We start from the raw sequence: 26134 nt of genomic DNA on the forward strand, positions 1-26134 counted from the left end.
TGTGCAAAACATTATGATTTGTGTGGAACCATTTCATTTTTAAGATTTCTTTTACATTTGAACCTCTTTTCCTTTCTCTTTCTTGATCCTCCTTAGCAACGGTCATTATAGTCCTTGACGGCGGTCTGTTCTACTGGATTAACAACGTGTCACATGTTCTGAATTGACCAATCAGAGTCGAGTATTCAACTAAACCGTGTAATAAAAATGAATAGCTATTATTAATTAATTATTCATCTGCCTATTGCAGACAGCCCCTCACTTTTTAGTTTCTCATCTCGGTTTGTTACTGATGGCCAGTTCCTTTCTAATTAAAAAGTGCTCTGAGAACTTTATTTAGCCTCCATATTGTTTATGGTTGAATGTGGGGCGTGAACATTTTATAGATTCTTAAGCCCTGGGTTGAAAAAGGTTGGGTACCGCTGATCTAACATATATCATTGGTGTGTGTGTGTGTGTGTGTGTGTGTGTGTGTGTGTGTGTGTGTGTGTGTGTGTGTGTGTGTGTGTGTGTGTGTGTGTGTGTGTGTGTGTGTGTGTGTGTGTGTGTGTGTGTGTGTGTGTGTGTGTGTGTGTCTGTGTGTGTGCAGGTTGTTCAGTGTGGCAGCGGAGGGCATGACGGACCATAAGCCCGGAGAGGCTCACCACGCGGCGGGGAAGCCTGGAGGTCTGGATGTGAAAGCTCTGAGAGCCTTCAGGGTGCTGCGACCGCTCCGACTGGTGTCCGGGGTGCCAAGTACGTCTCTGTTTCCTGTGTGGGAACAATTTATACGACTCCTCTGTCTATAGTTCATAATAAACATATTTAAAATGTGCTTTAAAATTGAATAATTAGAACTAAAACGATATGATACAATACGATATACTTTATTGTCCTCGTAAGGAAATGTATTCTGCAGTTCCACACATATGTACATATACATACATAGCAAACATTAAAATTAGGGCTGTCAAACGATTAACATTTTTAATCAGATTAATCACAGCTTAAAAATTAATTAATCATGATTAATCACCATTCAAACTATGTCCAGAATATGCCATTTCTTTATGTATATTGTTGGGAATGGAAAGATAAATGAAAGAAGGCGGATATATCCATTTAACATACAGTATGTTTATTATAACATGTTTCTGCGTGTCAAAATGAAAGACAACCCACACACCTATCAATCATTCATTACGTCGTGTTGATTTCTATCAACGGGGGAGTACTTCAGGAAAGTCGGGGGGGGGGGGGGGGGCTAGTGGAGTACTTCGTGACCACAGAGTGTGAACGTTGTGATCAGCTGTTTTAGCGCAGTTCTCCAGTGAAGGGGGGAGTCTCCCTCCGCAGCCGGTTGGCGTAGTTTTGGCACAGTTCCGTTGTATATACCGACGTTAACAGCAGCCCCGTCTGTGCACACGGAGACCGACTCTGTCGTCCGGTGATCTAACCGCCTTCTGGAAAAGCTTCACAAGTACGTCGGTACGCAAATGCGCTTTGTGACACAAGTGACGGTACGCATTTCAGATTGTACTGTACAGCAAAAGTATTCTCCGTCGGGACTTCCTGCAACAACACCACGCCGTTATCTTGATTCTGATTGGCCAGAAGACATTATCAAAGATGTTCTATTGAGAAGACGATCACTACGTGACAAAAGTTTTCAAAACCGTTTCTGGTCTTCGGTATTTCCAGACGAGTGGCGACTGAAATCAATCTTACTAACTGCTGTCTGTGCAATTTACTCCGCGTGAGTTGGCGGACTTTATTTTGCTTACTTTAACATCATTTTTCATGGTGGGGCTAAGCCATTTCTTGGTATGGGTGTAGCCTACCCCAGCCATACCCTGGCGCTGCCACTGGTGGCACGTATGGGGCGGGCCATTCTGCACATGCGTTAAATGCGTTAAATATTTTAACGCAATTAATTCCAAAAATTAATTACCGCTGTTAACGCGATAATTTTGACAGCATTAATTAAAATACATACAGGTAGAGCTAAAACCACTCCTAGATACTCATAATTCATTATAACAATGATGAGCGCGTAGGTTAGATTTGAAGAGAATACATTTCTACTTCATTATGTAATAACAATTGCATTTTGTAGGTTAATAATCTGAAGCATTTTGTAGACTAATAATCTGAAGCATTTTGTAGGCTAATAATCTGAAGCATTTTGTAGGCTAATAATCTGAAGCATTTTGTAGCCAAATAATCTGAAGCATTTTGTAGCCTAATAATAAATCTGAAGCATTTTGTAGGCTAATAATCTGAAGCATTTTGTAGGCTAATAATCTGAAGCATTTTGTAGCCAAATAATCTGAAGCATTTTGTAGCCTAATAATCTGAAGCATTTTGTAGGCTAATAATCTGAAGCATTTTGTAGGCTAATAATCTGAAGCATTTTGTAGGCTAATAATCTGAAGCATTTTGTAGGCTAATAATCTGAATCATTTTGTAGCCTAATAATAAATCTGAAGCATTTTGTAGCCTAATAATCTGAAGCATTTTGTAGGATAATAATCTGAAGCATTTTGTAGGATAATAACCTGAAGCATTTCGTAGGCTAATAATCTGAAGCATTTTGTAGCCTAATAATCTGAAGTATTTTGTAGCCTAATAATCTGAAGCATTTTGTAGGATAATAATCTGAAGCATTTTGTAGGATAATAACCTGAAGCATTTTGTAGCCTAATAATCTGAAGCATTTTGTAGGCTAATAATCTGAAGCATTTTGTAGGCTAATAATAATAATCTGAAGCATTTTGTAGCCACATAATCTGAAGCATTTTGTAGCCTAATAATCTGAAGCATTTTGTAGTCTAATAATCTGAAGCATTTTGTAGGCTAATAATTTGAAGCATTTTATCGGATAATAATCTGAAGCATTTTGTAGGCGAATAATCTGAAGCATTTTGTAGCCCAATAATCTGAAGCATTTTGTAGCCTAATAATCTGAAGCATTTTGTAGGCTAATAATCTGAAGCATTTTGCAGGCTATTAATCTGAAGCATTTTGTAGCCTAATAATCTGAAGCATTTTGTATCCTAATAATCTGAAGCATTTTATAGGCTAATAATCTGAAGCATTTTGTAGCCTAATAAAAAATCTGAAGCATTTTGTAGGCTAATAATCTGAAGCATTTTGTAGCCTAATAATCTGAAGCATTTTGTAGCCTAATAATCTGAAGCATTTTGTGGCCAGTGTGTGTGCTGGTTCAATTTATGTTGAATAAATATGAATGTATCTGATTATCTGAACTGAATATGGTGCAACTATCACAAAACCTGATTTCCCCACTGGGACTAATGAAGTATTTTGATTGAATGCAATGTGTTATTATTTCATATGACATATTGCCGTGGTTATTACAAATGATGAGGGTTTCTAATACATGCATTGTGTAATAATGAAATAGTACACAGTGTATATATAACGTGAGTAATACAATATATAGTACGTTTTAGTTGATTAGTGTATAATGCAACATAAGGGTCATAGAAAATGCTTCCATCTGTTCCTGTGCTTCATGCATGCCGTACTAAAGAGTGTGTGTTCCTGCTGTCAGGTCTACAGATCGTATTGAACTCCATCATGAAGGCCATGGTTCCTCTGCTGCACATCGGCATGCTGGTGATGTTCGTCATCATCATCTACGCCATCATCGGCCTGGAGCTCTTCATCGGGCGGATGCACAAGACCTGCTACTCCTCGGGCTCAGGTCTCTGACTAAAACACACATTGTTATTTACATATCTAGTGTGTGTGTTTGTGTGTGTGTGTGTGTGTGTGTGTGTGTGTGTGTGTGTGTGTGTGTGTGTGTGTGTGTGTGTGTGTGTGTGTGTGTGTGTGTGTGTGTGGTGTGTGTGTGTGTGTTTGTGTGGCCAGAGATGGCAAAAGTAGACACATCCTTTGCTCAAGTAGAAGTACAGATACTCATGTTTAAAAATACTCTGGTGAAAGTAGAAGTACTGACTAAACTTCTTTGCTCAAGTCAAAGTAAAGAGGCTTTGAAGTGTCCTTCAGTAAAAAATACCCATAACTAGCAGCTGCTTTAAAGAGTACCTGACCTCCCTTTATATCAATAGAACAATAATGTCATTGTTAGCTAATGAATGTTTCCATGCTGAACAACGGCAACATGACAACGTTTCCATTGGTCCCTCTTCTTTAGAGAAGACCAGGAAGTGATGGATACACGGATCGTGTTCCAATCAATAGGCACGCAATGACTCTAAAGAATAATGATCACGCACCAACACACATTCAGACTAAAGGAACCAGCTGTTTGGAACATGAGAGAAGTAGAAATTACAGGTATTTGAGTTCAACATGAGAGAAGTAGAAAGTACAGGTATTTGAGTTCAACATGAGAGAAGTAGAAAGTACAGGTATTAGAGTTCAACATGTAAGAAGTAGAAAGTACAGGTATTTGAGTTCAACATGAGAGAAGTAGAAAGTACAGGTATTTGAGTTCAACATGAGAGAAGTAGAAAGTACAGGTATTAGAGTTCAACATGTAAGAAGTAGAAAGTACAGGTATTTGAGTTCAACATGTAAGAAGTAGAAAGTACAGGTATTTGAGTTCAACATGTGAGAAGTAGAAAGTACAGGTATTTGAGTTCAACATGAGAGAAGTAGAAAGTACAGGTATTAGAGTTCAACATGTAAGAAGTAGAAAGTACAGGTATTTGAGTTCAACATGTAAGAAGTAGAAAGTACAGGTATTTGAGTTCAACATGTGAGAAGTAGAAAGTACAGGTATTTGTGTTCAACATGTGAGAAGTAGAAAGTACAGGTATTTGAGTTCAACATGTAAGAAGTAGAAAGTACAGGTATTTGAGTTCAACATGTGAGAAGTAGAAAGTACAGGTATTTGGGTTCAACATGTAAGAAGTAGAAAGTACAGGTATTTGTGTTCAACATGTAAGAAGTAGAAAGTACAGGTATTTGTGTTCAACATGTAAGAAGTAGAAAGTACAGGTATTAGAGTTCAACATGTAAGAAGTAGAAAGTACAGGTATTTGAGTTCAACATGTAAGAAGTAGAAAGTACAGGTATTAGAGTTCAACATGTAAGAAGTAGAAAGTACAGGTATTTGAGTTCAACATGTAAGAAGTATAAAGTACAAGTATTTGAGTTCAACATGTGAGAAGTAGAAAGTACAGGTATTTGAGTTCAACATGTGAGAAGTAGAAAGTACAGGTATTTGAGTTCAGCATGTAAGAAGTAGAAAGTACAGGTATTTCAGTTCAACATGTGAGAAGTAGAAAGTACAGGTATTTGGGTTCAACATGTAAGAAGTAGAAAGTACAGGTATTTGGGTTCAACATGTAAGAAGTAGAAAGTACAGGTATTTGAGTTCAACATGTAAGAAGTAGAAAGTACAGGTATTTGAGTTCAACATGTAAGAAGTAGAAAGTACAGGTATTTGAGTTCAACATGTAAGAAGTAGAAAGTTCAGGTATTTGTGTTCAACATGTAAGAAGTAGAAAGTACTGATATTTGGGTTCAACATGTAAGAAGTAGAAAGTACAGGTATTTGGGTTCAACATGTGAGAAGTAGAAAGTACAGGTATTTGGGTTCAACATGTAAGAAGTAGAAAGTACAGGTATTTGGGTTCAACATGTAAGAAGTAGAACGTACAGGTATTTGAGTTCAACATGTGAGAAGTAGAAAGTACAGGTATTTGTGTTCAACCATGTAAGAAGTAGAAAGTACAGGTATTTGAGTTCAACATGTAAGAAGTAGAAAGTACAGGTATTTGTGTTCAACATGTAAGAAGTAGAAAGTACAGGTATTTGGGTTCAACATGTAAGAAGTAGAAAGTACAGGTATTTGGGTTCAACATGTAAGAAGTAGAAAGTACAGGTATTTGAGTTCAACATGTAAGAAGTAGAAAGTACAGGTATTTGAGTTCAACATGTAAGAAGTAGAAAGTACAGTATTTGTGGTAAAAAGATAAGAAGTAAAAATATAAAGTCGTCAGAAAAATAAGTAGTGGAGTAAAGTACTGATACCAAGTACTTAAGTACAGTAACGAAGTATTGTACTCCACTACTTCCCACTTCTGGTATGTGCTCATTGCTTTGTCTCTCTGCTGCAGGCCTCGTAGTGGAGGACGATCCTTCGCCGTTGTGCGTTCGCCGGCAGCGGACGCTTCTGTGACGATAACGGTACGGAGTGCAGAGGGAAGTGGGAGGGGCCTAACGGAGGAATCACCAACTTCGAAACATCTTCTTCGCCATGCTGACGGTGTTCCAGTGCATCACTATGGAGGGATGGACAGACGTTCTCTACTGGGTACACACACATGCTCCTCAAAATTCTGACTTTATCTACAAAAATGGAAATACTTAACATTTTTAATAACCCTGGTCCCCGGCTTGAGCTTCAGCCTCAGGATCCATGTATCTGTGATCCTCTCCAGAAAGGAAGTAGTCATCACATACAGAGCATCAGCTAGTTCCTGAGCAGTGTCCTTCACATGCTGATATCCAGAGAGGGAGATACACAGTCACAAGATGGAGGAATAGAAAGCAGTATTCAATGTTTACTTCAGATTAGCTCCACGTCAGAAATGAGCATGCTTGATGTCTCTCTCCATAGAGGCTGAGTCATCATGTTAATCACATAGCTATCATCTGCCTCAAGCAGTCCTGATGCTCTTCCAGGTCATCACACATCCGTCATGTTCACAGCTACAGTTGATACCTTAGTTATCAGTGACTCATGTTGGAAGATACATTCAGTATTTTCCGAACAGTTGTTAAAATGACTGACCTTTATGTTGTTGTTTACCTGCCTCTCTGCTCAGATGAACGATGCCATCGGGATGCAAATCCCCTGGATCTACTTTGTCTCTCTGGTCATCTTCGGATCTTTCTTCTCATCAACCCTCGTTTGGGCGTGTTGAGCGGGTGAGTCGCTGCCGCTTTTAACCCAACTGTGTTTTTATTGTTTTATTTACTGTGGGTTGTGAGAAATAAAATGAATCCCTTACATTCAGGGTTCACACGGATCCCTAAAAAGTCTTAAAATAAAATTAAAATGGTGTGAAAAGTCTGAAATGTTTGGATTTCTTTAATCTAGAAATTAAGCTTTAAGTCGTATTAAAAAGCCTTTAAACTATTTAATATGATAACAACACCTCAGTAGTATTACAAAGTCTGAAAATGAATCCTGTAAAAGTAAAAAATACATGAAAAAGGACAAAAGGGATTTTCTGTCACTGAAAATAAAATATCGAAATAATTGGTCAAATCTATCATTTTATAAGAAATATACACTTTAAAAATGATAATGGAACAAAGAAACACTACTCATATTCATATTTTGTTTTCTCTTCTTGATTGCAACAACTTTAGAAAGCTATTTTATGTTACAATAAACTTTACATTAATCCTTTATTTTGATTATTGTAAAGTTTGTGGCATTCCAAAAGTCTTAAAGGTCCCGTGTCATGGCCATTTCTACTGATCATAATTCCATTGTTGAGGTCTACTAGAATAGATTTACATTGTTCAATGTTCCAAACTCACATTGGTTTCTCACAGCATCTCTGTAAAGTATGTGTATTCAATCATCCATCCTTACTATGGCATTTGCCACTTGATTGACGTACAGTAAGCCAGTCTGAGTTGTATTGTACCATACGGGTTCATGCCGTTATGAGGGGGCCTCACCTCCTCCTCTGAAGCGCAAATGCGGCGCAATTAGTGTAAGCGCGCCACAGTTTATCCGCCGTTTAGTCCACTAAACGGCTTGTTGGAGCTCCTGCCCCCCCCCCCCCCCCCCTCCCTGTGAGCCCACTGTGCTCTGATTGGTCAGCTCGCCCACTCTGTTCTGATGAGTCCACCACCGTTACAGCGGAACATCAGTGATTATGTGTTACCATGGTGTTTGTTAGCAATCAGGAAATGACACCAGTGATGAGAAACAGATGAGAATGCTGCGTGGGGTCTGGGAGCCGTGTTGGCGGGACGTTGCGGGGGTCGCTGCTCCGCCCTTTGAGGCTCGAGGAGCGGACAGTGTGAGCTGGATTACTGGTGCCATTTCCTGGTTGCTTCCTGGAACTCAGCCTGAAATCAGCCTGAGCACACGGATTGGTCCATTTGGATAGTGGTTACGTCACTTGGTACCAGGAAGAAAAAAATGTAAAAACAGAAATGTCCAACGAGGCGTTCTGGGGCAGCATAGACAGGTCTTCTCTGTGTTAGGGACGGGTGATAACCGGAAAAGCATGACATGGGACCTTTAAGTTGAACTCGCATTAGGACCCCTGTGCATTCACTAACTTTGTCATGCTATGTATTTCATTAAAAATACAAATGAATGCGTGCACTGTCCCTTTAGTGCAGGTGTGCCCAAACTACGGCCCAGGGCCAACTGTGGCCCGTTGTCAACTTTGAAATGGCCACAGTTTCTAAAAGTATAATGGGATATGGCTCACACATGAAAACGTGTGCTTGTCTTATGTTGTACTTCTTAAATATATATGTACAAATATATTACACAGTATTCATGTGTTAATAAGCGTAGTCTTTCAAATAAATTCAGTGGATCTTAATTGATCAAAAGATCCCAATAACATAATAAGCTTGAAATATACCCTTCATATTTCCCCTTATTATAATCACTTTCAGGCTTCTGTTTTAAGGAATAAGCTTTGTGACTAAATAAATGAAACCCTATATATTGAAAGCTGTGATGAAGGCTGTTTTTTCTTAAAGCATTTTCAAGTATCAAGCATCATTTGCCTACATTTGATTGATTTGGCTAGCTTATAACTTAAAGGTCACCTATCATGCTATTTTTAGGCAATAGCAGAGGTCTCAGATATATACAAATATATAAAAAACATGTCTATGAAGTGTTTTGCTGAAAATACCAAACAGATCACCCATTCGAGCCATGCCTCATATCCCTCTATTTCACTTCCTGTTTCAAAAGTGCTAAAGCTTTTTAAAAAAAAAAAATTGATAAATAAAAAAGGAGGGGTCTGAGCTCATGCGGGACCCGGCAGCTACTGTCTAAACTAAATACTGCCGTGATGAAACGCCATATCATGGATTATCAAGGATTATCTCTGAAACAGTTTGGAGCTCAAAGGCTTTCTCTCTTGCCGGTTATACCACAAGGTGAGTTCCTTTCTACTTCCTGCTTCTTCACACACATGCTCTCCAGTACAGGTTAGCTCTGAGTGTTAGCGATGCTAACGTAAACACCGACCATATTACGTCCAAAACAGTCGGGCATTGTTTCTGATAGCAACGTTTCTGATTGGCCCGTGGGTCCACATTTCAGATATTACGTCATATCGGACGCAAATCTGGATCAGCTCCGTTGTTCCCCGTTTTTAGAGATGTGGGTACGGAGGAAAAGAGAGAGGGTTTTATTTTCTGACGCTGCGTGAGTTCCCCGACACACCGGGGACACATGTTGATGAATAAAATACATCAATACGTGCATTTTGCATGATAGGTCCCCTTTAACTAATGAGGCAATTCACCTCTAGTGAGTGGACCAGCTATTCGTAAATGTTTCTGAATGCGGCCTTCAGTAAAAAAAGTTTGGACACCCTTGCTTTAGTGTAATAATGGATATTCTGCGACTTTGGGAAAAATAATGTTTGTGACTGTGATACTGATTTGTGTGCACAGAGAGTTCTCCAAGGAGAGAGAGAAGGCGGTGGCTCGGGGCGACCTGCAGGAAGCTCAGGAGAGCAAACAGATGGAGGAGGACATGATCGGATACATGGACTGGCTGATCGAGGCCGAGGACGTGGACGAGGAGGGGAACAAACGTGAGACAAAACATCTACACATTCATTCATCCACTATACATATGCATAAGCTATAAAGTGCAATTATACAAACATTTGATATTTTAATTTACATATTCAGTTCCTATTCCTTTAAAAAATGTAAAAAAAAATAACATTAAAAAACAATTAAAAGTGAGGATAAATAAACATACAGTATATATGTATGAAGATACAGTATATATATGTAAAATCAATTCATATTTAAATTAATATACTTCAATAATAATGTTTTAAATACATTTAAATAAACTGAAAAAATCATCAAAATAGTTTTGAAAAATTTGAAATTCAATTCCACCGGAAATATTTATTCAGCTGTTCTTTATGATCCACTTTTAACTAACTTTTACATACAACATTGTACAGAAGGTACCATAATTGAGGATTATCGTAGTAAAAAAAGTACTACTATCAAATGCAGGGCCGGTCCTTAGCATTGGCGTTATAAATGTTCGCCTAGGGCGCCAGATCTGGGGAGGCGCTGCGCTGGCAGCTCTGGAGGGGGAAACATTTTTTTGACCGTTGGTGCTCACCCTAATTATCGGCCTTGATGTAACAACATTCATAATTAAGTCAAGGTAACACCCTTTTCACCCCGGTTACAATTTTAATTTGCCCTGTACGATGGGCGCTGTAAGTGATGAACGTGGGGGATGTTGGCTTATCTGGCACCCGCAGCTCACAGCCAAAGTGCGAGTGAGCGTGGGAGCGAGGTAGGTACCGGCGCTGTTTTTATTAGCACCTGGTGCTAGCTGCGCTAACGGATATAAGAAGAAGATGTTTCTACAACAAAGCTTTAACTTTAGTCTAAGTTATCATAGTGGGTCTCAAAGTTTTGATCACAAAACTGGGGGGGGGGGGGGGGGGGCGTCAGCTAAAATCTCGCCTAGGGCATCAAATTGGCTAGAACCGGCCCTGATCAAATGCATAATCTATCAAGTGATTTTAATTTACATATTCAGTTCCTATTTCTTTAAAAAAAAATAGTGAGGATGTAAATAAACATACATTATAAATATACAGTATATATATATATAATACATTTATATTTAGATCAATATACTTCAATAAAAACGTTTTAAACACATTTAAATAAATAGAAAAAAATCATTGTTGTTTTGAAAAATTTGAAATTAAATTCCACGGGAAATATTTATTCAGCTGTTCTTTGTGATCCACTTTTTAATAAACTTTTACATACAAATTGTACACAAGATACCATAATTGAGGATTATCGTAGTACAAAAAGTACAACATGTCCACGTTGAAACTAATCATCCTCTGTTTGTCTCTATAGGTGCTGCGATCGCGAAGAAGAAGATGATGAAGAAGTTCGGTTGGTACAAGCACAGTGAGGACGGAGGAGGTACGTCAGATCGCTTTGTTTCTTCCAACATGTTAGTTTAGTCCATTTCATTTGACAGCATGTCTCAAACAGCCGGTTGTTTCCTCTGTGTTCCTCAGAGTCAGACTCAGATGATGACATCGCGTACCTCGACGACGACAACGGCTTCTGTGCGTCTCTCATGTAAGGAAACTGAAAAAACACATTTCTATTCATTCATGATTAATAAAGTCAATAATACTTTAACATGTTCTTGTTTCCTCAGGGCGAAGATGATGGCCAATAGCTTCTGGTAAGATCAATTTCTTTATTTCTCACATGCAATCATAAGAGGTACTCTGACATCCTGAAGTTCCTTACATGTATGTCTCAATTAATGTGAGACTTTGTAGGCAAAAACATGTGCTGGTCCATTTTGATAGGTTCTTTTCAGACTAGGGGAAAGAAAACGTCCAAAATCCACATTCAGAAGTTAACCTGTTCAGCCCCAAGCCTGTTTTTCAGGTCTCAGACTCGAAAATGACATGCCCAGAACAAATGACTATAACTTCACTTCTAAAAGGGGTAAATGAATCATCTTTTTTCTCAAAGCAATGACAAACCTGTGAGTTGGATGTAGAAAAGTCAGAATCAATATAGAACTTTTTATTTTAAGGTAAATTCAGATTGAACATAGTACAAAAATCCGTCCAAAAAAAAACATTACTTATAGCGAAAACCCTTGAATGATGGGATGGTAGACTACTAAAGCTTTAGGAATCCAAACTATGACATATAATAAGACCCTGTATCAAGATTGATGCAAACCAGGTGACATTTGACCTTTTTAGAGAGATTTAGAAGAAACAAAAACACTCTGGGGTCATTTGGGTGCATTTTCCATATCTCTGGAACCCATCGGTTGATTTTGATGATTGACATCTCTTTCTAACCGTCAGAGCCAAGGAATCGAGGGGAGGTTCTTAAAATCGAAAGCTATGTTACGCTTTGAAAAACTGAAAACTAGGTTATTGCCATAAAGTGATGATGGATTATCAGCCAATCATTTCAAAAGTGACACAGAGACATTGGATTAACCTTCAGCAGCGTTTTTATCGTTTTAATGCCATTGAACACAACTTTGAACAGCAAAGGTAAGACGTATTTGCCGTTTTGGCTCCGTAAAGCTACGTGGTGTGTTTGAAATTTACCAATATACTCACGGACCACTAGGGGGCGCTCACGGACCACCAGTGGTCCGCGATCCACACTTTGAGAAGCACTGCTTTAGGTACATAAACATTTTCAACTAAAAACATGCCATCTTTTAACAAGCCCTTTCATTTCACCCCATCACAGGACCCGCACACTCACAGGCCACAGGCTCTGAGGCTATGTTTTTATCAGGTTTACAACTGCGTTTTCATATCTTTAAGGGTTATTAAAGCTGATAATGGTTCAATACCAGTGGCGGACTGGCCATCGGGACGTTCGGGACGAATCCCGATGGGCCGGTACTGAAGTGGGCCGGTCGGACGATGTGGGCCGGTCGGATAAGTCACTAGCATGCCCCCGCCCGTTGACAATTTACTAGCGGTAGAGGTACCGAAGTGGGCCGGTCGAGAGTCCCGGGCTGATTTTTAGTCTCAGTCCGCCCCTGTTCAATACCGTATACCGTGAAACTGTTAGATAGGAATACTGTTAAAATCTCGGCCATAACAACCCTTACGGTCAACTCACGGTACACTTTTACAAACAAAATACAAGCATGTTAAAACTCATTGGAAAAACTTGCAGTATCAACTAGTGTCAAACTCAATCTCATCGCGGGCCACATTCGCATAAAGGTTGCACTCAAAGGGCCGGTTGTAACTATATAAATATATAATATATATATAAAATAATGTATTATATTACATTATTGCCTCTGAATTGGATTATTATCGGATAGGATAATAACTTACTAATTAACTACGTCTGAAAGCAGAAGTCCAGGGCAAATAATTGCAAGTCTCTTCAGTGCGCATGTCACAAAACGAGATGCATTGTGGGACATGTAGTTTATGGGCATATTATATTATAAACGTATTATAAACGTATTATATTATTTGCAAGCTCTTGCGGGCCACATAAAATGAAGTCGCGGGCCGGATTTGGCCCCCGGGCCTTGAGTTTGAGACCCCTGAACTACAGAGTCCCAGGTAGAGGAGACAGACGAGCTATCATTACATGCTTAAAAGGACACTGCAATACAACACAATATTTCAGGATAAGATGTACTTCATTGAAATGTTTGCGTTGCAGCAGCGTAAAAGAAGGTATTGCACATAAGAGCAATTCAAAGGGTAGAAAGATACTATAAAATACAATAAATAACATGAAGACATTGAAGAAATATCAGTTTGTCACAATCATGAGAGATGTTTATAAATGTTTGCAGCACTTGGTTTGAAGCTGGTGTTCCTGCAGGATCTTCATGGTAAAAGCTTCAGCTAAATGTTCATTAACATTTTATATGTTGCCTGTTTTCCTCTGTGTTCAGGAACAAGTAGAGTACGTGTTCCTCGTCATCTTCACCATCGAGACCTTCACTAAGATCCTGGCTTACGGTCTGGTGATGCACCCGAGCGCCTACATCCGCAGCGGCTGGAATTTACTGGATTTCGTCATCGTTATCGTCGGGTAAGTTGCTGCTTTACGGCGTCTGCAAACATTCTTCCATCGCTGTACTGTAAGATCTGACACAGCGGTTCCCAACCTGTGGGAATGTCAAATAATGTGCAAAACATTATGATTTGTGTGGAACCATTTCATTTTTAAGATTTCTTTTACATTTGAACCTCTTTTCCTTTCTCTTTCTTGATCCTCCTTAGCAACGGTCATTATAGTCCTTGACGGCGGTCTGTTCTACTGGATTAACAACGTGTCACATGTTCTGAATTGACCAATCAGAGTCGAGTATTCAACTAAACCGTGTAATAAAAATGAATAGCTATTATTAATTAATTATTCATCTGCCTATTGCAGACAGCCCCTCACTTTTTAGTTTCTCATCTCGGTTTGTTACTGATGGCCAGTTCCTTTCTAATTAAAAAGTGCTCTGAGAACTTTATTTAGCCTCCATATTGTTTATGGTTGAATGTGGGGCGTGAACATTTTATAGATTCTTAAGCCCTGGGTTGAAAAAGGTTGGGTACCGCTGATCTAACATATATCATTGGTGTGTGTGTGTGTGTGTGTGTGTGTGTGTGGTGTGTGTGTGTGTGTGTGTGTGTGTGTGTGTGTGTGGTGTGTGTGTGTGTGTGTGTGGTGTGTGGTGTGTGTTGGGTGGTGTGTTGTGTGTGTGTCTGTGTGTGTGCAGGTTGTTTCAGTTGTGGCAGCGGAGGGCAGGACGGACATAAGCCCGGAGAGGCTCACCACGCGGCGGGGAAGCCTGGAGGTCTTGATGTAGAAAGCTCTGAGAGCCTTCAGGGTGCTGCGACCGCTCCGACTGGTGTCCGGGGTGCCAAGTACGTCTCTGTTTCCTGTGTGGGAACAATTTATACGACTCCTCTGTCTATAGTTCATAATAAACATATTTAAAATGTGCTTTTAAAATGGAATAATTAGAACTAAACGATATGATACAATACGATATACTTATTGTCCTCGTAAGGAAATGTATTCTGCAGTTCCACACATATGTACATATACATACATAGCAACATTAAAATTAGGGCTGTTCAAACGATTAACATTTTTAATCAGATTAATCACAGCTTAAAAATTAATTAATCCATGATAATCACCATTCAAACTATGTCCAGAATATGCCATTTCTTATGTATATTGTTGGGAATGGAAAGATAAATGAAAGAAGGCGGATATATCCATTTAACATACAGTATGTTTATTATAACATGTTTCTGCGTGTCAAAATGAAAGACAACCCACACACCTATCAATCATTCATTACGTCGTGTTGATTTCTATCAACGGGGGAGTACTTCAGGAAAGTCGGGGGGGGGGGGGGGGCTAGTGGAGTACTTCGTGACCACAGAGTGTGAACGTTGTGATCAGCTGTTTTAGCGCAGTTCTCCAGTGAAGGGGGGAGTCTCCCTCCGCAGCCGGTTGGCGTAGTTTTGGCACATTCCGTTGTATATACCGACGTTAACAGCAGCCCTCTGTGCACACGGAGACCGACTCTGTCGTCCGGTGATCTAACCGCCTTCTGGAAAAGCTTCACAAGTACGTCGGTACGCAAATGCGCTTTGTGACACAAGTGACGGTACGCATTTCAGATTGTACTGTACAGCAAAAGTATTCTCCGTCGGGACTTCCTGCAACAACACCACGCCGTTATCTTGATTCTGATTGGCCAGAAGACATTATCAAAGATGTTCTATTGAGAAGACGATCACTACGTGACAAAAGTTTTCAAAACCGTTTCTGGTCTTCGGTATTTCCAGACGAGTGGCGACTGAAATCAATCTTACTAACTGCTGTCTGTGCAATTTACTCCGCGTGAGTTGGCGGACTTTATTTTGCTTACTTTAACATCATTTTTCATGGTGGGGCTAAGCCATTTCTTGGTATGGGTGTAGCCTACCCCAGCCATACCCTGGCGCTGCCACTGGTGGCACGTATGGGGCGGGCCATTCTGCACATGCGTTAAATGCGTTAAATATTTTAACGCAATAATTCCAAAAATTAATTACCGCTGTTAACGCGATAATTTTGACAGCATTAATTAAAATACATACAGGTAGAGCTAAAACCACTCCTAGATACTCATAATTCATTATAACAATGATGAGCGCGTAGGTTAGATTTGAAGAGAATACATTTCTACTTCATTATGTAATAACAATTGCATTTTGTAGGTTAATAATCTGAAGCATTTTGTAGACTAATAATCTGAAGCATTTTGTAGGCTAATAATCTGAAGCATTTTGTAGGCTAATAATCTGAAGCATTTTGTAGCCAAATAATCTGAAGCATTTTGTAGCCTAATAATAAATCTGAAGCATTTTGTAGGCTAATAATCTGAAGCATTTTGTAGGCTAATAATCTGAAGCATTTTGTAGCCAAATAATCTGAAGCATTTGTAGCCTAATAATCTGAAGCATTTTGTAGGCTAATAATCTGAAGCATTTGTAGGCTAATAATCTGAAGCATTTTGTAGGCTAATAATCTGAAGCATTTTGTAGGCTAATAATTGAATCATTTTGTAGCCTAATAATAAATCTGAAGCATTTTGTAGCCTAATAATCTGAAGCATTTTGTAGGATAATAATCTGAAGCATTTTGTAGGATAATAACCTGAAGCATTTCGTAGGCTAATAATCTGAAGCATTTTGTAGCCTAATAATCTGAAGTATTTTGTAGCCTAATAATCTGAAGCATTTTGTAGGATAATAATCTGAAGCATTTTGTAGGATAATAACCTGAAGCATTTTGTAGCCTAATAATCTGAAGCATTTTGTAGGCTAATAATCTGAAGCATTTTGTAGGCTAATAATAATAATCTGAAGCATTTTTGTAGCCACATAATCTGAAGCATTTTGTAGCCTAATAATCTGAAGCATTTTGTAGTCTAATAATCTGAAGCATTTTGTAGGCTAATAATTTGAAGCATTTTATCGGATAATAATCTGAAGCATTTTGTAGGCGAATAATCTGAAGCATTTTGTAGCCCAATAATCTGAAGCATTTTGTAGCCTAATAATCTGAAGCATTTTGTAGGCTAATAATCTGAAGCATTTTGCAGGCTATTAATCTGAAGCATTTTGTAGCCTAATAATCTGAAGCATTTGTATCCTAATAATCTGAAGCATTTTATAGGCTAATAATCTGAAGCATTTTGTAGCCTAATAAAAAATCTGAAGCATTTTGTAGGCTAATAATCTGAAGCATTTTGTAGCCTAATAATCTGAAGCATTTTGTAGCCTAATAATCTGAAGCATTTTGTGGCCAGTGTGTGTGCTGGTTCAATTTATGTTGAATAAATATGAATGTATCTGATTATCTGAACTGAATATGGTGCAACTATCACAAAACCTGATTTCCCCACTGGGACTAATGAAGTATTTTGATTGAATGCAATGTGTTATTATTTCATATGACATATTGCCGTGGTTATTACAAATGATGAGGGTTTCTAATACATGCATTGTGTAATAATGAAATAGTACACAGTGTATATATAACGTGAGTAATACAATATATAGTACGTTTTAGTTGATTAGTGTATAATGCAACATAAGGGTCATAGAAAATGCTTCCATCTGTTCCTGTGCTTCATGCATGCCGTACTAAAGAGTGTGTGTTCCTGCTGTCAGGTCTACAGATCGTATTGAACTCCATCATGAAGGCCATGGTTCCTCTGCTGCACATCGGCATGCTGGTGATGTTCGTCATCATCATCTACGCCATCATCGGCCTGGAGCTCTTCATCGGGCGGATGCACAAGACCTGCTACTCCTCGGGCTCAGGTCTCTGACTAAAACACACATTGTTATTTACATATCTAGTGTGTGTGTTTGTGTGTGTGTGTGTGTGTGTGTGTGTGTGTGTGTGTGGTGTGTGTGTGTGTGTGTGTGTGTGTGTGTGTGTGTGTGTGTGTGTGTGTGTGTGTGTGTGTGTGTGTTTGTGTGGCCAGAGATGGCAAAAGTAGACACATCCTTTGCTCAAGTAGAAGTACAGATACTCATGTTTAAAAATACTCTGGTGAAAGTAGAAGTACTGACTAAACTTCTTTGCTCAAGTCAAAGTAAAGAGGCTTTGAAGTGTCCTTCAGTAAAAAATACCCATAACTAGCAGCTGCTTTAAAGAGTACCTGACCTCCCTTTATATCAATAGAACAATAATGTCATTGTTAGCTAATGAATGTTTCCATGCTGAACAACGGCAACATGACAACGTTTCCATTGGTCCCTCTTCTTTAGAGAAGACCAGGAAGTGATGGATACACGGATCGTGTTCCAATCAATAGGCACGCAATGACTCTAAAGAATAATGATCACGCACCAACACACATTCAGACTAAAGGAACCAGCTGTTTGGAACATGAGAGAAGTAGAAATTACAGGTATTTGAGTTCAACATGAGAGAAGTAGAAAGTACAGGTATTTGAGTTCAACATGAGAGAAAGTAGAAAGTACAGGTATTAGAGTTCAACATGTAAGAAGTAGAAAGTACAGGTATTTGAGTTCAACATGAGAGAAGTAGAAAGTACAGGTATTTGAGTTCAACATGAGAGAAGTAGAAAGTACAGGTATTAGAGTTCAACATGTAAGAAGTAGAAAGTACAGGTATTTGAGTTCAACATGTAAGAAGTAGAAAGTACAGGTATTTGAGTTCAACATGTTGAGAAGTAGAAAGTACAGGTATTTGAGTTCAACATGAGAGAAGTAGAAAGTACAGGTATTAGAGTTCAACATGTAAGAAGTAGAAAGTACAGGTATTTGAGTTCAACATGTAAGAAGTAGAAAGTACAGGTATTTGAGTTCAACATGTGAGAAGTAGAAAGTACAGGTATTTGTGTTCAACATGTGAGAAGTAGAAAGTACAGGTATTTGAGTTCAACATGTAAGAAGTAGAAAGTACAGGTATTTGAGTTCAACATGTGAGAAGTAGAAAGTACAGGTATTTGGGTTCAACATGTAAGAAGTAGAAAGTACAGGTATTTGTGTTCAACATGTAAGAAGTAGAAAGTACAGGTATTTGTGTTCAACATGTAAGAAGTAGAAAGTACAGGTATTAGAGTTCAACATGTAAGAAGTAGAAAGTACAGGTATTTGAGTTCAACATGTAAGAAGTAGAAAGTACAGGTATTAGAGTTCAACATGTAAGAAGTAGAAAGTACAGGTATTTGAGTTCAACATGTAAGAAGTATAAAGTACAAGTATTTGAGTTCAACATGTGAGAAGTAGAAAGTACAGGTATTTGAGTTCAACATGTGAGAAGTAGAAAGTACAGGTATTTGAGTTCAGCATGTAAGAAGTAGAAAGTACAGGTATTTCAGTTCAACATGTGAGAAGTAGAAAGTACAGGTATTTGGGTTCAACATGTAAGAAGTAGAAAGTACAGGTATTTGGGTTCAACATGTAAGAAGTAGAAAGTACAGGTATTTGAGTTCAACATGTAAGAAGTAGAAAGTACAGGTATTTGAGTTCAACATGTAAGAAGTAGAAAGTACAGGTATTTGAGTTCAACATGTAAGAAGTAGAAAGTTCAGGTATTTGTGTTCAACATGTAAGAAGTAGAAAGTACTGATATTTGGGTTCAACATGTAAGAAGTAGAAAGTACAGGTATTTGGGTTCAACATGTGAGAAGTAGAAAGTACAGGTATTTGGGTTCAACATGTAAGAAGTAGAAAGTACAGGTATTTGGGTTCAACATGTAAGAAGTAGAACGTACAGGTATTTGAGTTCAACATGTGAGAAGTAGAAAGTACAGGTATTTGTGTTCAACATGTAAGAAGTAGAAAGTACAGGTATTTGAGTTCAACATGTAAGAAGTAGAAAGTACAGGTATTTGTGTTCAACATGTAAGAAGTAGAAAGTACAGGTATTTGGGTTCAACATGTAAGAAGTAGAAAGTACAGGTATTTGGGTTCAACATGTAAGAAGTAGAAAGTACAGGTATTTGAGTTCAACATGTAAGAAGTAGAAAGTACAGGTATTTGAGTTCAACATGTAAGAAGTAGAAAGTACAGGTATTTGTGGTAAAAAGATAAGAAGTAAAAATATAAAGTCGTCAGAAAAATAAGTAGTGGAGTAAAGTACTGATACCAAGTACTTAAGTACAGTAACGAAGTATTTGTACTCCACTACTTCCCACTTCTGGTATGTGCTCATTGCTTTGTCTCTCTGCTGCAGGCCTCGTAGTGGAGGACGATCCTTCGCCGTGTGCGTTCGCCGGCAGCGGACGCTTCTGTGACGATAACGGTACGGAGTGCAGAGGGAAGTGGGAGGGGCCTAACGGAGGAATCACCAACTTCGACAACATCTTCTTCGCCATGCTGACGGTGTTCCAGTGCATCACTATGGAGGGATGGACAGACGTTCTCTACTGGGTACACACACATGCTCCTCAAAATTCTGACTTTATCTACAAAAATGGAATACTTAACATTTTTAATAATCCCTGGTCCCCGGCTTGAGCTTCAGCCTCAGGATCCATGTATCTGTGATCCTCTCCAGAAAGGAAGCAGTCATCACATACAGAGCATCAGCTAGTTCCTGAGCAGTGTCCTTCACATGCTGATATCCAAGAGAGGGAGATACACAGTCACAAGATGGAGGAATAGAAAGCAGTATTCAATGTTTACTTCAGATTAGCTCCACGTCAGAAATGAGCATGCTTGATGTCTCTCTCCATAGAGGCTGAGTCATCATGTTAATCACATAGCTATCATCTGCCTCAAGCAGTCCTGATGCTCTTCCAGGTCATCACACATCCGTCATGTTCACAGCTACAGTTGATACCTTAGTTATCAGTGACTCATGTTGGAAGATACATTCAGTATTTTCCGAACAGTTGTTAAAATGACTGACCTTTATGTTGTTGTTTACCTGCCTCTCTGCTCAGATGAACGATGCCATCGGGATGCAAATCCCCTGGATCTACTTTGTCTCTCTGGTCATCTTCGGATCTTTCTTCATCATCAACCTCGTTTTGGGCGTGTTGAGCGGGTGAGTCGCTGCCGCTTTTAACCCAACTGTGTTTTTATTGTTTTATTTACTGTGGGTTGTGAGAAATAAAATGAATCCCTTACATTCAGGGTTCACACGGATCCCTAAAAAGTCTTAAAATAAAATTAAAATGGTGTGAAAAGTCTGAAATGTTTGGATTTCTTTAATCTAGAAATTAAGCTTTAAGTCGTATTAAAAAGCCTTTAAACTATTTAATATGATAACAACACCTCATGTAGTATTACAAAGTCTGAAAATGAATCCTGTAAAAGTAAAAAATACATGAAAAAGGACAAAAGGGATTTTTCTGTCACTGAAAATAAAATATCGAAATAATTGGTCAAATCTATCATTTTATAAGAAATATACACTTTAAAAATGATAATGGAACAAAGAAACACTACTCATATTCATATTTTGTTTTCTCTTCTTGATTGCAACAACTTTAGAAAGCTATTTTATGTTACAATAAACTTTACATTAATCCTTTATTTTGATTATTGTAAAGTTTGTGGCATTCCAAAAGTCTTAAAGGTCCCGTGTCATGGCCATTTCTACTGATCATAATTCCATTGTTGAGGTCTACTAGAATAGATTTACATTGTTCAATGTTCCAAACTCACATTGGTTTCTCACAGCATCTCTGTAAAGTATGTGTATTCAATCATCCATCCTTACTATGGCATTTGCCACTTGATTGACGTACAGTAAGCCAGTCTGAGTTGTATTGTACCATACGGGTTCATGCCGTTATGAGGGGGCCTCACCTCCTCCTCTGAAGCGCAAATGCGGCGCAATTAGTGTAAGCGCGCCACAGTTTATCCGCCGTTTAGTCCACTAAACGGCTTGTTGGAGCTCCTGCCCCCCCCCCCCCCCCCCCTCCCTGTGAGCCCACTGTGCTCTGATTGGTCAGCTCGCCCACTCTGTTCTGATGAGTCCACCACCGTTACAGCGGAACATCAGTGATTATGTGTTACCATGGTGTTTGTTAGCAATCAGGAAATGACACCAGTGATGAGAAACAGATGAGAATGCTGCGTGGGGTCTGGGAGCCGTGTTGGCGGGACGTTGCGGGGGTCGCTGCTCCGCCCTTTGAGGCTCGAGGAGCGGACAGTGTGAGCTGGATTACTGGTGCCATTTCCTGGTTGCTTCCTGGAACTCAGCCTGAAATCAGCCTGAGCACACGGATTGGTCCATTTGGATAGTGGTTACGTCACTTGGTACCAGGAAGAAAAAAATGTAAAAACAGAAATGTCCAACGAGGCGTTCTGGGGCAGCATAGACAGGTCTTCTCTGTGTTAGGGACGGGTGATAACCGGAAAAGCATGACATGGGACCTTTAAGTTGAACTCGCATTAGGACCCCTGTGCATTCACTAACTTTTGTCATGCTATGTATTTCATTAAAAATACAAATGAATGCGTGCACTGTCCCTTTAGTGCAGGTGTGCCCAAACTACGGCCCAGGGCCAACTGTGGCCCGTTGTCAACTTTGAAATGGCCACAGTTTCTAAAAGTATAATGGGAATATGGCTCACACATGAAAACGTGTGCTTGTCTTATGTTGTACTTCTTAAATATATATGTACAAATATATTACACAGTATTCATGTGTTAATAAGCGTAGTCTTTCAAATAAATTCAGTGGATCTTAATTGATCAAAAGATCCCAATAACATAATAAGCTTGAAATATACCCTTCATATTTCCCCTTATTATAATCACTTTCAGGCTTCTGTTTTAAGGAATAAGCTTTGTGACTAAATAAATGAAACCCTATATATTGAAAGCTGTGATGAAGGCTGTTTTTTTCTTAAAGCATTTTCAAGTATCAAGCATCATTTGCCTACATTTGATTGATTTGGCTAGCTTATAACTTAAAGGTCACCTATCATGCTATTTTTAGGCAATAGCAGAGGTCTCAGATATATACAAATATATAAAAAACATGTCTATGAAGTGTTTTGCTGAAAATACCAAACAGATCACCCATTCGAGCCATGCCTCATATCCCTCTATTTCACTTCCTGTTTCAAAAGTGCTAAAGCTTTTTAAAAAAAAAAATTGATAAATAAAAAAGGAGGGGTCTGAGCTCATGCGGGACCCGGCAGCTACTGTCTAAACTAAATACTGCCGTGATGAAACGCCATATCATGGATTATCAAGGATTATCTCTGAAACAGTTTGGAGCTCAAAGGCTTTCTCTCTTGCCGGTTATACCACAAGGTGAGTTCCTTTCTACTTCCTGCTTCTTCACACACATGCTCTCCAGTACAGGTTAGCTCTGAGTGTTAGCGATGCTAACGTAAACACCGACCATATTACGTCCAAAACAGTCGGGCATTGTTTCTGATAGCAACGTTTCTGATTGGCCCGTGGGTCCACATTTCAGATATTACGTCATATCGGACGCAAATCTGGATCAGCTCCGTTGTTCCCCGTTTTTAGAGATGTGGGTACGGAGGAAAAGAGAGAGGGTTTTATTTTCTGACGCTGCGTGAGTTCCCCGACACACCGGGGACACATGTTGATGAATAAAATACATCAATACGTGCATTTTGCATGATAGGTCCCCTTTAACTAATGAGGCAATTCACCTCTAGTGAGTGGACCAGCTATTCGTAAATGTTTCTGAATGCGGCCTTCAGTAAAAAAAGTTTGGACACCCTTGCTTTAGTGTAATAATGGATATTCTGCGACTTTGGGAAAAATAATGTTTGTGACTGTGATACTGATTTGTGTGCACAGAGAGTTCTCCAAGGAGAGAGAGAAGGCGGTGGCTCGGGGCGACCTGCAGGAAGCTCAGGAGAGCAAACAGATGGAGGAGGACATGATCGGATACATGGACTGGCTGATCGAGGCCGAGGACGTGGACGAGGAGGGGAACAAACGTGAGACAAAACATCTACACATTCATTCATCCACTATACATATGCATAAGCTATAAAGTGCAATTATACAAACATTTGATATTTTAATTTACATATTCAGTTCCTATTCCTTTAAAAAATGTAAAAATAAATAACATTAAAAAACAATTAAAAGTGAGGATATAAATAAACATACAGTATATATGTATGAAGATACAGTATATATATGTAAAATCAATTCATATTTAAATTAATATACTTCAATAATAATGTTTTAAATACATTTAAATAAACTGAAAAAATCATCAAAATAGTTTTGAAAAATTTGAAATTCAATTCCACCGGAAATATTTATTCAGCTGTTCTTTATGATCCACTTTTAACTAACTTTTACATACAACATTGTACAGAAGGTACCATAATTGAGGATTATCGTAGTAAAAAAAGTACTACTATCAAATGCAGGGCCGGTCCTTAGCATTGGCGTTATAAATGTTCGCCTAGGGCGCCAGATCTGGGGAGGCGCTGCGCTGGCAGCTCTGGGAGGGGGAAACATTTTTTTGACCGTTGGTGCTCACCCTAATTATCGGCCTTGATGTAACAACATTCATAATTAAGTCAAGGTAACACCCTTTTCACCCCGGTTACAATTTTAATTTGCCCTGTACGATGGGCGCTGTAAGTGATGAACGTGGGGGATGTTGGCTTATCTGGCACCCGCAGCTCACAGCCAAAGTGCGAGTGAGCGTGGGAGCGAGGTACCGGCGCTGTTTTTATTAGCACCTGGTGCTAGCTGCGCTAACGGATATAAGAAGAAGATGTTTCTACAACAAAGCTTTAACTTTAGTCTAAGTTATCATAGTGGGTCTCAAAGTTTTGATCACAAAACTGGGGGGGGGGGGGGGGGGGGGGGCGTCAGCTAAAATCTCGCCTAGGGCATCAAATTGGCTAGAACCGGCCCTGATCAAATGCATAATCTATCAAGTGATTTTAATTTACATATTCAGTTCCTATTTCTTTAAAAAAAAATAGTGAGGATGTAAATAAACATACATTATAAATATACAGTATATATATATATAATACATTTATATTTAGATCAATATACTTCAATAAAAACGTTTTAAACACATTTAAATAAATAGAAAAAAATCATTGTTGTTTTGAAAAATTTGAAATTAAATTCCACGGGAAATATTTATTCAGCTGTTCTTTGTGATCCACTTTTTAATAAACTTTTACATACAAATTGTACACAAGATACCATAATTGAGGATTATCGTAGTACAAAAAGTACAACATGTCCACGTTGAAACTAATCATCCTCTGTTTGTCTCTATAGGTGCTGCGATCGCGAAGAAGAAGATGATGAAGAAGTTCGGTTGGTACAAGCACAGTGAGGACGGAGGAGGTACGTCAGATCGCTTTGTTTCTTCCAACATGTTAGTTTAGTCCATTTCATTTGACAGCATGTCTCAAACAGCCGGTTGTTTCCTCTGTGTTCCTCAGAGTCAGACTCAGATGATGACATCGCGTACCTCGACGACGACAACGGCTTCTGTGCGTCTCTCATGTAAGGAAACTGAGAAAAACACATTTCTATTCATTCATGATTAATAAAGTCAATAATACTTTAACATGTTCTTGTTTCCTCAGGGCGAAGATGATGGCCAATAGCTTCTGGTAAGATCAATTTCTTTATTTCTCACATGCAATCATAAGAGGTACTCTGACATCCTGAAGTTCCTTACATGTATGTCTCAATTAATGTGAGACTTTGTAGGCAAAAACATGTGCTGGTCCATTTTGATAGGTCTTCTTTCAGACTAGGGGAAAGAAAACGTCCAAAATCCACATTCAGAAGTTAACCTGTTCAGCCCCAAGCCTGTTTTTCAGGTCTCAGACTCGAAAATGACATGCCCAGAACAAATGACTATAACTTCACTTCTAAAAGGGGTAAATGAATCATCTTTTTTCTCAAAGCAATGACAAACCTGTGAGTTGGATGTAGAAAAGTCAGAATCAATATAGAACTTTTTATTTTAAGGTAAATTCAGATTGAACATAGTACAAAAATCCGTCCAAAAAAAAAACATTACTTATAGCGAAAACCCTTGAATGATGGGATGGTAGACTAAAAGCTTTAGGAATCCAAACTATGACATATAATAAGTACCCTGTATCAAGATTGATGCAAACCAGGTGACATTTGACCTTTTTAGAGAGATTTAGAAGAAACAAAAACACTTCTGGGGTCATTTGGGTGCATTTTCCATATCTCTGGAACCCATCGGTTGATTTTGATGATTGACATCTCTTTCTAACCGTCAGAGCCAATGGAATCGAGGGGAGGTTCTTAAAATCGAAAGCTATGTTACGCTTTGAAAACTGAAAACTAGGTTATTGCCATAAAGTGATGATGGATTATCAGCCATCATTTCAAAGTGA

The 26134-nt window shown here is 38.8% G+C and overlaps 1 protein-coding gene and 1 long non-coding RNA gene across 2 annotated transcripts in view; both read left to right on the forward strand.

Moving 5' to 3' along the window:
* The window catches only part of LOC117449586 (voltage-dependent L-type calcium channel subunit alpha-1D-like), an 80026-nt gene that overhangs the window by 13642 nt on the left and 40250 nt on the right, over positions 1–26134 (forward strand). Inside the window, exons 5-12 of the mRNA XM_071203663.1 lie at positions 590–735; positions 3557–3709; positions 20002–20198; positions 20714–20817; positions 23565–23707; positions 25029–25097; positions 25196–25259; positions 25343–25369. Coding sequence (XP_071059764.1) covers positions 590–735; positions 3557–3709; positions 20002–20198; positions 20714–20817; positions 23565–23707; positions 25029–25097; positions 25196–25259; positions 25343–25369 — 903 coding nt within the window. The remainder of the gene's footprint in view (positions 1–589; positions 736–3556; positions 3710–20001; positions 20199–20713; positions 20818–23564; positions 23708–25028; positions 25098–25195; positions 25260–25342; positions 25370–26134) is intronic.
* Positions 9737–11344, forward strand: LOC139434169 (uncharacterized). Its single transcript, XR_011643585.1, has 3 exons — positions 9737–9794; positions 11113–11181; positions 11280–11344. It is a non-coding gene; the product is annotated as an uncharacterized lncRNA (long non-coding RNA).

The sequence above is a fragment of the Pseudochaenichthys georgianus genome, chromosome 7 (genome assembly GCF_902827115.2).
Source record: "Pseudochaenichthys georgianus chromosome 7, fPseGeo1.2, whole genome shotgun sequence".
NCBI lineage: Eukaryota > Metazoa > Chordata > Actinopteri > Perciformes > Channichthyidae > Pseudochaenichthys > Pseudochaenichthys georgianus.